Raw genomic sequence first — 13,404 nt, forward strand, 5'->3', positions numbered from 1 at the left:
AATTAATATCAATACATTCTTGAAGCGTTTTAAAACTTTTTTGTACCCCCCCCCCCCAACAAAAATCCTCGATACAGCCCTGCTGATATAGCTTTTTTTTACTTTGGATGATTATGTTCTATTTTTGTCTTGCTCTTTATGTCTCTAGGGAAAGAAAAAAACTAATTTTAAAACAAAACAGTTTCGAGAAAACGAATAATACGTCTTTAGCACATTGTCTGGCATCATTGTAACATCCTATTCTATTTCTTATTTTTTGCAACCTAAATAAGTGTTGCCACAGTGGTTTACTCAATATGCGGAACGAACCTTCAAAATATGAAAAAGACGCCTATAGATTCCGTAGCCAGATCCCCTTGGAAGCTAGTCTAAGTATACATTAAAATTTAACGCAAATATTTTAATAGAGTAAACATTAATACAAAAATAAATATATTTTAAATACAATGAGCAAAATCGTTCAACTAATTAAATTTTTAAACTATTACCACATCTATGTTACTGGCTGATTCTTAGCCGAACCAGGATTTACCATCCTGGTAGCTTAGCAAGGTATAGGGAAACCGTAAAACTTGTCCAAGGCATCTCAGAATTTACATTCAAGGTTGACTAAAAAGCCAAGGAATGTGCTACTGATGGGAAGATGAATTAATTAAAAGTTAAGAAAAGAAGAATATTTAATTGTTTTTTACACTTCGGAAAAATTAATTAATTCATAAGTACGGTTATAGGAATTTATCTCACTGTGTGTTAGTAAATGGAATTGATTGGGATCAATTTTTGGAACTATACAATCATTGTCTAGGCTGTTTTTCTACAACTTTGCAAAAATTACTGCAAGTAATTTTGACCAACAGATAGATACAATAAATATAAGACCCAAGTTAGCAAAGATTTATAGAAAATGATTTCATCTTTTTCGCCAGTAAAACGTTTAGGTAGTTGATACTAAAATAGTATTATCAAATGCTAAAATTTTTTGAGTTAAAAAAGGGCAAAATTAACCCTTAAAGCTCGCTAATCAGAAAAGGTGGGCATTGACTCTCAGCGCATATTTACTATTTCGTTGGTCTCCAAGCACCACCAGAAATGAGCTGGTGAATTGGTAATATTGCTAACAGATAAAATGCTAGATTACTGGTCATTTTGAATTTCAAGAGATCAAGTATGGATGACTAAAAATTTGTAGGTTTGAATTTAAAAAAAATGTATTAATATTCATTTACCTAATAATTCCGAAGTAAGTTAGTCCTTTACATTTTATTGTTGTATATCTTTTTAATCTTCAAATGCAGTCTAAAGATTCGTTTATAGTTAGACCTTTTCTCTTATAAATTTAAATCAAATTATATATGAATTTAATCCCAAATTTTGATTTAAAAATTTGGGTTTTTGGAGGCAAACAAAAAGCTTCTGTTAAAAACTGTTAGCCCTTTACTTTAAATTTGCCCTGTGCTTTTTATTGTTGCATTTTATTTTTTTAGCCCTTTAAATTTGCCCTTTACTTTTTATTGTTGCATATCGATTCAATCTTCAAATATAGACCAAAGTTTTGTTTACAGTTAGGCCTTTTTTTAATTTTACATCAAATTGTATATGTATTACAAAATGTAACAATAAATTTTGACTTAAAATTTGGGTTTTTGGAGGTGAACTAAAAGCTGCTGTTAAAAACTGTTAGCAACAAACAGGATTGAGAAGACTCTAATAAAATTACAGATCAGGGATCATTAATCCGACAAATAACCTCTCAGATTTAAGAAAGACGACCGAGGTTGCTGAAGCTTGGTAAAATTCAAAATTTTTTGTTCCCGCGCCAAAAATTCATGGCTTTGTTAAAGTATTTCCATCGTAATTCAATTCCGGTGCATCAATCATTTCTAAACTGTTTTTCATGGAACGTACACTTTTTCCAGCGATGATATATGTATCTTTACCAATACTAATAGGACCACGCGTCTGTGGACGAAATTTCATTCTTGTTTTCTTTAACGAATAATGATAACCTGTCCATGTGTACCAGTTAACGCCATCTGCAAATGATCGATGGGATCCACCCAAATACCAGCCGTTTAAATTGGAGTCATGGCAGTTTCCATACCACCACGCACCCTGAAAAGCAGGAGATCAGTTAGCGAAATTGCATAATTTCTTTGATGCGACAAAACAAAACCAACGGCTAAAGAACAAGAACACGAGGAGAAATAAACAATGATTAAACTATTTGCTGCTCCAGACCAAAGCACCTTTTCGTAAGAAATGAAAGATTTCTATCCTATGATTTCTTTCATATTGTGCCGCATTTGTATAAAAATCAAACAGTTCGTGGTAACGAATTGTAAGTAAGGAGCAACCCGGCTCAATAGTAACCGAAACTCTAAAAACCGGCATTTTGATACCAATATATACATCAATAGAATCAGAATTTTATGCTGATTTCAAATATATATTTGACTCTGTCACTAAACTTTATTTTTTAAAACAATAAAAAACTTTAGCGTAAAGAGCGGTCCGTTGAGGAGGGGACAGCCCCTTTCATATACGGAATAATTTCTGTTCGTTTTAAGTTTTAATGTCGCTCCTTACTTTCAGTTAAAAAAAAACTTGTTTTTTTTTCTTTAATAATATACAGATTTGTAAGAAGAACTCTATATGTCAGGCTTCGGGAGATACGATAGGGTACTTTATATATAGAGTAAATATGCTGGCCTATTTTAGTGGTATTTTACTAAATTAATTTACCATAATCCCCCATAACCAGAAAAGAATCCCTCTTGGAAAATCTTTATACTTCCCATTAACCAATACTATATGTAAACAATGGGCAAAGTTCATAACTTGCAGCCCTTCCCCCGAGAACTGTGGGGGATTAAGTCATCCTCAAAGACATATTTATTAGATTTTCGACTATGCTGAACAAAATGGCTATCTCAAAATTTTGATTGTGTGACTTCGGGAAAAAAAATGAGCGTGGGAGGGGGCCAAGTTGCCTTCCAATTTTTTGGGTCACTTATAAAGGGCACTAGAACATTTAATTTATGTTCAAATGAGCCCTCTTACGATATTCTAGTACTACTGGATCTATACGATCACCCCTGCGGAAATAAAAAAACAAAACAAAAAACAAACAAACAAATAAACACGCATCCGTAATCTTTCTTTTGACAAAAATACAAAATTCCACATTTTTGCAGATAAGAGCTTGAAACTTCTACAGTAGGGTTCTCTGATACGCTGAATCCGACGGTGTGATTTTCATTAAAGTTCTATGACTGTTAGGGGGTGTCTCCCTTTTTTTCGAAAATAAGGCAAATTTTCTCAGGCGCGTCACTTTTGATGGGTAAGACTAAATTTAATGAAACTTATGTATTAATTAAATTAGCATAAAAATTTGATTCTATTGATTGATCTATGGGTATCAAAATTCTGGTTTTTAGAGTTTCGGTTACTATTGAGTTGGGTCGCTCCTTACTTACAGTTCGTTACCACGAACTGTTTGATATTGGCCTACTTTGAAGAATGTTCTAAAAATCACATCTAAGCAAAGTATTACAATAGATATCCCAATTCTATAAGCATTGTAAATGTTCTGGGCAGCGGAGCTCATGCTTATGTGCTAGTTATCTCCCTCCCTCCTCCCCCCCCCCAACCTATAGTATTATTTATAAAGTCTTGAAAGTACGACAAAAAAAGGATAAACATTATTTTTTGTGTGGGTTAGGAGTTAATGAAATGTTGGTTGTATTTGGTTCATTGTGTTAAACATACTATAAAAAAAATGTGAGGATATTCAGGTTTTTGTTCTTTAATCTAAAAAAGATTTTTGAGATAATCTAAACTCAGAAAAAATACAAAGGTGTAAACGACCTTTCTTTGACAAAAATTGGGCAATGGTACGGTCTCCATTGAAACCTTTTTTGAATATAATAAAATGGTCCCCAAACTTCTTGAGAACGTTCCGTTTTTGAAACAACTCTAAAAGAAAAAAAAAATCTCCGAGACTAAGGTCTATAATAGACATTGGCACAAGTCTGCCAATGCAGAAAAGTGAAATACTGTTTCGATTTGAAGAGCTTAGTCCCCCCCCCCATTATATTCTGAAACGACATCGTTTATCTCAATTACCATATGAATTATATTACTTTCAAAATCTGATAAAGTAAACGTCTCTGTTTGATAGTAAATCCAAGCTTATGACTAGGGTCGTTAATTGGTTTTCAGGCTAAGAAAACGAATTAAATCGTAAAAAATTATCTCATGAATAAAATAATGGCATAGTTTTTCATACCCCCAAAGCATTGTGGATATACGCCTTCGTAAATGTAAAAGTACACAAATAATAAGTGAACAGATAAAAGGACCAAACACAAACAAAAAGTGCGAACCAACACCCAAGAGCTTCAAAATAGAGAATTTCCCAGGGGAGCTGGCTCATAAGACTATAAAAGAATTTAATAGAATACAATTAAAACAATAAAGGTAAATGGTCACCGGCACGCCTAAAGGTCGGGTCAAAGGTAACACTTTAGCACTGCTCGGATACTTGCCAAAAAGTATTTTCTGCTCTGTTTTCAAGAGCAGGATCTTCAGGGCAATATACGTTAAACCACATTTTGATCTTCCCGGTTACCATTCTCCTGCTAATCCTCCCTTTGATGCTAGCTTCGCAAACTGTTTTGACAATTATGTCTAAGTACGAAAAACTTAAATACCACCTTTGGGCGTGAGAGCAATAATTTTCTTTAAGCAGAAGAAGTGTTGTCACATAGAAAAAATTAACAAAACAGGGGGGAGAAATCCTGATCCGTGGCTTACGCCGACATACTTAATTTGTGGAGAAACTAAGTTTCTTAGGGGGTAATAAATACAAATTCTCTTACCATTGAAGGTTCTTTTTTTCATTGAAAGGAGGTCTTAGCGATAAATCAGCCAAGGAAAATTAATGGTGAATCTTATTCTCGCAAAAATCAGAAATTACAGACAGAAAACCCCCAATGGAAATACGTCAAACGTGTTTTGAGAATAAAAGGTCAAGTCAATGGAGCCCTCCCCCCCCCACCTTAAAATAATTTAGTAATCGTCCTCATAGTTCTTATAGACGCATGTTTTTGTCGTTTTGACCACCAGCAAAGTGTGGATGTATCAGCTGCGATAATAATCGCTACCAATTATCAGAATATTTTAGAGAAGAATAAAATATTGGAAATTTTTAGATTGCTAATATGATAAAAATTGTAATTATCAGAATTAATTTCATCACTGGTATGATTAACAATGATCGATTGTAAATAGGAAGCAAAGTACCTTGTACAACCGAGAACAACTTCTTTCTTGAAAGGTTCCTTCGCGTCTGTCATTGTCTGTGTCGAAAGTGCTAAAAGGCAAGCCGTTATGACTGTAGAGTGAATCACCTAAATTTTTATATCATTAATATCATTTCTTGGGAGGGTCTAAAGAGGGAGGCTTTGAATATATTGGGTTGGAGGAGGACCGTGCGTAGCTGTGTTGGCCTCAAGCGGCTTGGTACTGCATTAAGTTGTTAGTAGTAGTAATAGTAATGTCCATTAGAAACTGATTGCAGCGCTCTGATAAAAACAAATGCATATGCTTATGTTTTTTGAAAAATGTAATGAGAATTATCGTAAAAAGGGTTGGACACTTTTAATATTAAATAAAAAAAAACAAGTTTTTTTAACTGAAAGTAAGGAACGACGTTAAAACTTAAAACGAACAGAAATTATTCTGTATATGAAGGCTGTCCCTCCTCAGCGCCTCGCTCTTTACGCTAAAGTTTTTCATTGTTTAAAAAAAAATTGAGCTGTGAGAAAGTCAAACTTTAGCGTAAAGAGCGAGGCGTTGAGGAGGGGACAGCCCCTTTCATATACGGAATAATTTCTGTTCGTTTTAAGTTTTAACGTCGTTCCTTACTTTCAGTTAAAAAAACTTGTTTTTTTTAATTTCATTTTGGAACATTTTTGAATTAATGTAGGTTTTGATTTTGGTTCACCGTACATGAATAATTAAAAAAAAATTGAATATTAATTTTACTTTTATTTGGTTTTCTCGAAACCTGTTAATTTTATTTAGGAACGTTTTTATTAGTAATAAATATACGTAACTTACGAATTAACTTACGTAACGAACCTCTATATTGCTATATTTTTAATACGTATATTGGAGGGTTTGCCCCCTAATCAATACCTTGCTCTTTAAGCTAAAGTTTGAATTTTGTTCCAATTCTTTGATGACCCGTTAATCACAAATGTCGTTAATTAGAATAAATAGCTCTTATGAAAGTACTAAATAATCTTTGGCTTAAAGAGCGAGGTATTGACTAGGGGATGAACCCAATCATATACGTAATGTTTTCTGTCGTTTTAAGTTTTGATGTTGCTCCTTACTTTCAGTTAAAAAACTTGTTTTTTATATATATAATTTCTGATCTTTATTTAAAAAATGCTGGGAAATCCGGCGCCCCCTTCATAGCAATGTCTCTTCTCCCATGAAAACTTCCTTCATGGTAAGATCCTCCCACATAAACCACGATCCACTCCCCCCTCACTACAAGAAAAAATCCCCTCTGAAAACGTATGTATACTTCCCAATAACCAATACTATATGTTAACATTGGGTAAAGTTCAAAACTTTCAGCCCTCCCCCTGGGGACTTCGGGGGATTAAGTCATCCTAAAAGACATATTTATCATATTTTAAACCATGCTGAAAGTAGTAAGCGCCCAATTACCACTGAACGTGATTGCGTAATATGCCTTACCACGGGCCAGTGACCTATTACTATGACCCCTACATGGCTTCGCAGACAGGTTTTCTATTGTGACAACCATTTTTTGGAGGTCAAACTCATGGATACATATTTATTTATGTATTTTTTTTAACTGGTATTTTTTCAATGAAGCCCATAACACTTTGCAGAAACCCGCGAATTTAGGACTGAAAGTGCATTCGTAGCATATCTGAATCCAATTACTAATCAAGTTAGTGTGACCGCCATTTTTTGATCTGATTAGGTGGGTATAATCTGGTTTGGTTCGTTATTGCGAGAGGATTACTCAATTTACATCTTAGTGTTAACTGGGCGATGACTTAGTCTAATTGCGTAGGTACTAAAGGAAATTTGAAGGTGGAGAAAAAAGGGGGTAATTAGTGATTGGATAATTTTAACAAGAAATGACTGAAATGTGTTTTGGAGGAGATGGGATGAATGTGTACTGTATAATACACAAGTGATGTTTTGCACAGTGTTGTCAATTTTAAATAGTTTAGAAATAAAAAAATTAACAATAAATGGCTTAAAAGTGTTTTGAGGGAGTTGAGTTGCACGATGGTTGACTTGCACGAGGGTTCAGTTACATGCGGATTCAGTTACACGGGGATTAGTTAAATGGGGTCGAGTTGCACGAGGATTCAGTAGCAGGAAGGTTCAGTTGTACGGGGTTTCGGTTATACAGGGGTTCAGTTACATGGGGGGTTCAGTTGCACGGGGGGGATATCTGCTATAGAAAACACTTCATTCTAAACAAATTGTAGTTAAAAAAGATTTATAGGCCCTTAATTTAGGTATCTGACTATCTCGTAATGCCTACAAACTGTTAAAAATCTTGATATCTTCTATAAAAAACGTCGGTTTTTTAAAAAACTTGGCAAGCTATTACATCTTAGTGTTAACTGGGCGATGACTTAGTCTAATTGCGTAAGTACTAAAGGAACATTGAATATTTTTTCTGATTTTGTGTTTTCGCAAGAAAATAGCTGGTCTTTAGCAAACTTAGCCATAGCTAGTTGAAACTCTGCATAAATATCTTCATTTTTAGTCTAATTGCGTAGGTACTAAATGAACATTGAATATTTTTTCTAATTTTTTGTGTTTTTGAATAAAAATAACTGGTCTTTTAGCAAACTTAGCCATAGCTAGTTGAAACTCTGCATAAATATCTTCATTTTTAATCTAATTGCGTAGGTACTAAAGGAACATTGAACATTTTTTCTGATTTTGTGTGACCACCCGGTGCCCAAATGGCTCCTGAGCCCCCCATTATAATACTTTTTAAGGCTTTATTATATCTTTTCAGAACAAATTATTAGTTTAGGGAATTATTTCGATGAAACAGTTAGAGACATTTAAAAGATGATTTAAAAGATGATTTTAGAAGAGGATTTGAGGGTGAAACTCTATGCTCGTTATAATACACAAGTTCCATTTGAACAGTGTTGTGAGGTCCCTTACCACAACCCCAAAGGGCTCCGACCCCCCCTACCCTAATCCCGAAGGAAACCCCCAGTCCTCCAAGGTTCTCTGGGTTCCCAAAGGGCCCCCGGCGCCCCAATGGCTCCTGAGTCCCCCATCATAATACTGTTTAAGGCTTTATTATATCTTTTCAGAACAAATTATTATTTTAGGGAATTATTTCGGTGAAACAGATAGAGACATTTTAAAAGATGGTTTAAAAGATGATTTTAGAAGAGAACTTGAGGGTGACACTCTGTGGTCGTTATAATACACAAGTTCCATTTGAACAGTGTTGTGAGGTCCTCTACTACAAACCCAAAGGTGAAACCTAAGTCCATTTTTGGTTCAAAAAATTAAACTATTTCTGTAAAATCTGAGCTAATAAGGCCTTTTGACTGTAAACTCTAGTTTTTTGAAAGAAAATTATGGTAAATACAATTCTCTGGTTCAAATGTGAAACTTAAGTCCTTTTTTGGATTGAAAAATAAAACTATATCCGTAAAATCTGAACTAATAATTCAATATTTTTTTCATAAAAACAAATTATTTTTTTTTTTAACTTCGAAATTTTTCAACTTTATTTATTTTTTCTTTTTGTATCTATCTTAAAATGTCAAAGTATGCTTACGGTTCTAACAATTGTGCTCTTTGATTGGTCAGAGACACGATGTTGCTTTCCCACTGGTATTCTATGACCGCTTATCGTCACTACCTAGTCTACTGCATGTATTAAATCAGTATTTTTTACACAGTGGAACGATAAGCACATAAGTCATATCTTTTAAAAAAGAAAGTGAAGATGGAACATTTTAATAGAGGATGTTCACATAACAAGGTTATTGTAGCATTGAATGCCGACAAGGAGAAGTATTCAAACTATGAAACAAGTACAAGTGGTAGCACTATTGGAAATGTATGCATGCATTGTCATGACAGTAAGGAATTAAATTTCTTTGGGATACCGAAAAAATTCAACTCTTATGATGGTGGTTATGCGAGATTGAGATCTCCAGGGATGATTGCACTCAAAGAGACTGCTAACATAAAAATAATTGTTCATGATAGAGGACAACTCCTTGGTACTGCTGCAGGTAACACATTACCTACGGATACATCCAATCATCAGCTTTCGGGTATTATCATTCAACAGAAGGCTAATAAAAGAAAGGCCTACTCTGCTACTAATATCGTAAACCATATCTTGTTTACGTGCCGAAACTGCTACCTGTTTAAAAATAATGTGTTAATAGATAGTGAAATTGCAAGAAAAATAAAAATGGCATTGTCAAAAATATCACTACGGACTATAAAGATGAAACGATGAAGAATAAAGCACCAGCAAACATTACCGGCATTGATCAAACAGTCAATGAATCAAATAATAGCAAAGACGAAAAGCATATTGAGCCTCTTCATGAGACACCAGTAAAAATTGTGTATGATTCAAAATGGAATAATGATTATTCTACTGATTACGAACTAAGAGAAGACAATAACTACAATATCAAGAGAGAACATGGTGAACTATTTTATGGAACAGATTCAAAATGTCCGAAGTTAATCATTGATATTAATAATGTATCATAATATATTTTTGTATTAATATTCTACATAGCATTATTTCATTAAAAATATTACATTGTTACATTTTCATTATTTTTTAGAGTAAGCTAGCGTATCAAGCGTTTAGAATGTATATTAAAACATCGGATATGAAGGAAAAGGAATTTGCGTACATCTATTGTCAGACACACTATTTCCGTAAAATCTGAGCTATTAAGTGTTTTTGACCGTAAACTCTAGTTTCTTGTAAGATAATTATGGAAATACAATTCTCTGGTTCAAATGTGGAACTTAAGTCTATTTTTGGATCGAAAAATAAAACTATTTCCGTAAATTCTGAGCTAGTAAGGCTTTTTTCGACCGTAAACTCTAGTTTCTTGTAAAAAAATTATGTAAAATTCAATTCTCTGGTTCAAATATGAAACTTAGTTCCATTCTCTGGTTCAAATGTAGAAAAAACCCGTGTGAGTGAGTTGAAATAAAAATTTTTTTTAACAAGAAATGACTGAAAAGTGTTTTGGAGGAGATGGCTTGATTGACAGAAGGATGTATTAGCGAAGTTATAGTGCAGGGCGACAATGTCTTCAAAGTCAAGGTTATAGGAAAAAAAAGTTCCAAATATTTTTGTCGGTTTGTAGTTTACGCACTAATATCAATATCAGTAATGATTCTATTTGAACTTTCTCCAACTCGATCAAATTGGTCTCCAAACGGTTCATGATAAAAAAATAGTTTGGGACAAGAAAAAAAAAACTAAAATAATGTCATTAAATCATTTTAAACACTCAGAGAAGTTTTTTTTTGTGTAATGTTTTTTGTGTGTTTTTGTAAGTTTTGTGTGTGTTTATTTAAGTTTTTTTTTTGTGTGTAAGTTTTTTTTTGTGTGTGTGTAAATTTTTTTTTGTGTGTGTGTGAGTTTTTTTGTTTGTTTAAGTTTTTTTTGTGTGTGTGTGTGTAAGTTTTTTTGTGTGTATGTAAGTTTTTGTGTGTGTAAGTTTTTGTGTGTGTGTAATTTTTTGCGTGTGTGTGTAAGTTTTTGTGGGTGTGTAAGTTTTTGTGTTTGTGTAAGTTTGTGTGTGTGTGTGTGTGTGTGTGTGTGTGTGTGTAAGTTTGTGTGTGTAAGTTTTCAGTCATTTCTTGTTAAATTTTTTTTTATTTCAACTCACCCACACGGGTTTTTCTACATTTGAACCAGAGAATGGAACTAAGTTTCACATTTGAACCAGAGAATTGTATTTTACATAATTTTCTTACAAGAAACTAGAGTTTAAGGTCGAAAAAGCCTTAATAGCTCAGATTTTATGGAAAAAGTTTTATTTTTTGATCCAAAAACAGACTTAAGTTACACATTTGAATCAGAGAATTGTATTTCCATAATTATCTTACAAAAAACAAGAGTTTACGGTCAAAAACCCTTAATAGCTCAGATTTTACGGAAATAGTGTGTCTGACAGTAGATGTACGCAAATTCCTTTTCCTACATCTCCGATGTTTTAATATACATTCTAAACGCTTGATATGCTAGCTTACTCTAAAAAATAATGAACACGTAACAATGTAATATTTTTAATGAAATAATGCTATGTAGAATATTAATACAGAAATATATTATGATACATTATTAATATCAATGATTAACTTTGGACATTTTGAATCTGTTCCATAAAATAGTTCACCATGTTCTCTCTTGATATTGTAGTTATTGTCTTCTCTTAGTTCGTAATCAGTAGAATAATCATTATTCCATTTTGAACCATACACAATTTTTACGGGTGTCTCATGAACAGGCTCAATATGCTTTTCGTCTTTGCTATTATTTGATTCATTGACTGTTTGATCAATGCCAGTAATGATTGCTGGTGTTTTGTTCTTCATCGTTTCATCTTTATATTCCGTAGTGATATTTTTTGACAATGCCATTTTTATTTTTCTTGCAATTTCACTGTCTATTAACACATTATTTTTACACAGGTAGCAGTTTCGGCACGTAAACAAAATATGGTTTACGATATTAGTAGCAGAGTAGGCCTTTCTTTTATTAGCCTTCCGTTGAATGCTAATACCCGAAAGCTGATGATTGGATGTATCCGTAGGTAATGTGTTACCTGCAGCAGTAGAAAGGAGTTGTCCTCTATCATCAACAATTATTTTCATGTTAGCATTCTCTTTGAGTGCAATCATCCCTGAAGATCTCAATCTCTCATAACCACCATCATAAGAGATGAATTTTTTCGGTATCCCAAAGAAATTTAATTCCTTACTGTCATGACAATGCATGCATACATTTCCAATAGTGCTACCACTTGTACTTGTTTCATAGTTTAAATACTTCTCCTTGTCGGCATTCAATGCTACAATAACCTTGTTATGTGAACACCCTCTATTAAAATGTTCCATCTTCACTTTCCTTTTTAAAAGATATGACTTATGTGTTTATCGTTCTACTGTGTAAAAAATACTGATTTAATACATGCAGTAGACTAGGTAGTGACAATAAGCGGTCATAGAATACCAGTGGGAAAGCCACATCGTGTCTCTGACCAATCATAGAGCACAATTGTTAGAACCGTAAGCATACTTTGACATTTTAATATAGATACAAAAGAAAAACATAAATAAAGTTTAAAAATTTCGAAGTTTAAAAAAAAATAGTTTGTTTTTATGAAAAAAAATATTGAATTATTAGTTCAAATTTTACGGATATAGTTTTATTTTTCAATCCAAAAAATGACTTAAGTTTCACATTTGAACCAGAGAATTGTATTTTCAATAATTTTATTTCAACAAACTAGAGTTTACAGTCAAAAACCCTTATTAGCTCAGATTTTACAGAAATAGTTTTATTTTTCGAACCAAAAATGGACTTAAGTTTCACCTTTGGGGTTGTGGTAGAGGACCTCACAACACTGTTCAAATGTAACTTGTGTATTATAACGACCACAGAGTTTCACCCTCAAGTTCTCTTCTAAAATCATCTTTTAGATAATCTGTTAAAATGTCTCTAACTGTTTCACCGAAATAATTCCCCGAAATAATAATTTGTTCTGAAAAGATATAATAAAGCCTTAAAAAGTATTATGATGGGGGACTCAGGAGCCATTGGGGCGCGGGGGGCCCTTTGGGAACCCAGAGAACCTTTGTGGACCGGGGGTTTCCTTGGGGGTTGGGGTGGGGGTCGGAGCCCTTTGGGGTTGTGGTAAGGGACCTCACAACACTGTTCAAATGGAACTTGTGTATTATAACGAACACAGAGTTTCACCCTCAAATCCTCTTCAAAAATCATCTTTTAAATCATCTTTTAAAATGTCTCTAACTGTTTCATCGAAATAATTCCCTAAAATAATAATTTGTTCTGATAAGATATAATAAAGCCTTAAAAAGTATTATAATGGGGGGCTCAGGAGCCATTGGGGTGCCGGGTGGTCAGAAAAAATCAGAAAAAATTTTCAATGCTCCTTTAGTACCTACGCAATTAGATTGAAGATGAAGATATTTATGTAGAGTTTCAAGTAGCTATGTCTAATTTTGCTAAAAGACCAGTTATTTTTATGCAAAAACACAAGAGATTATAAAAAATATTAAATGTTAATTTAA

At 33.3% G+C, this 13,404-nt stretch overlaps 1 protein-coding gene across 1 annotated transcript in view; it reads right to left on the reverse strand.

The window, feature by feature from the left end:
- Window positions 1-391: 391 nt before the first annotated feature.
- The window catches only part of LOC148939470 (microfibril-associated glycoprotein 4-like), a 94,213-nt gene continuing 81,200 nt past the window's right edge, over window positions 392-13,404 (reverse strand). Inside the window, exons 5-6 of the mRNA XM_089107109.1 lie at window positions 5,305-5,411; window positions 392-2,112 (exon numbers count right to left, since the gene is read on the reverse strand). Coding sequence (XP_088963235.1) covers window positions 1,825-2,112; window positions 5,305-5,411 — 395 coding nt within the window. The 3' untranslated portion in view covers window positions 392-1,824. The remainder of the gene's footprint in view (window positions 2,113-5,304; window positions 5,412-13,404) is intronic.

The sequence above is a fragment of the Artemia sp. Qi Xiang Cuo genome, chromosome 21 (genome assembly GCF_049724085.1).
Source record: "Artemia sp. Qi Xiang Cuo chromosome 21, ASM4972408v1, whole genome shotgun sequence".
Taxonomy (NCBI): Eukaryota; Metazoa; Arthropoda; class Branchiopoda; order Anostraca; family Artemiidae; genus Artemia; species Artemia sp. Qi Xiang Cuo.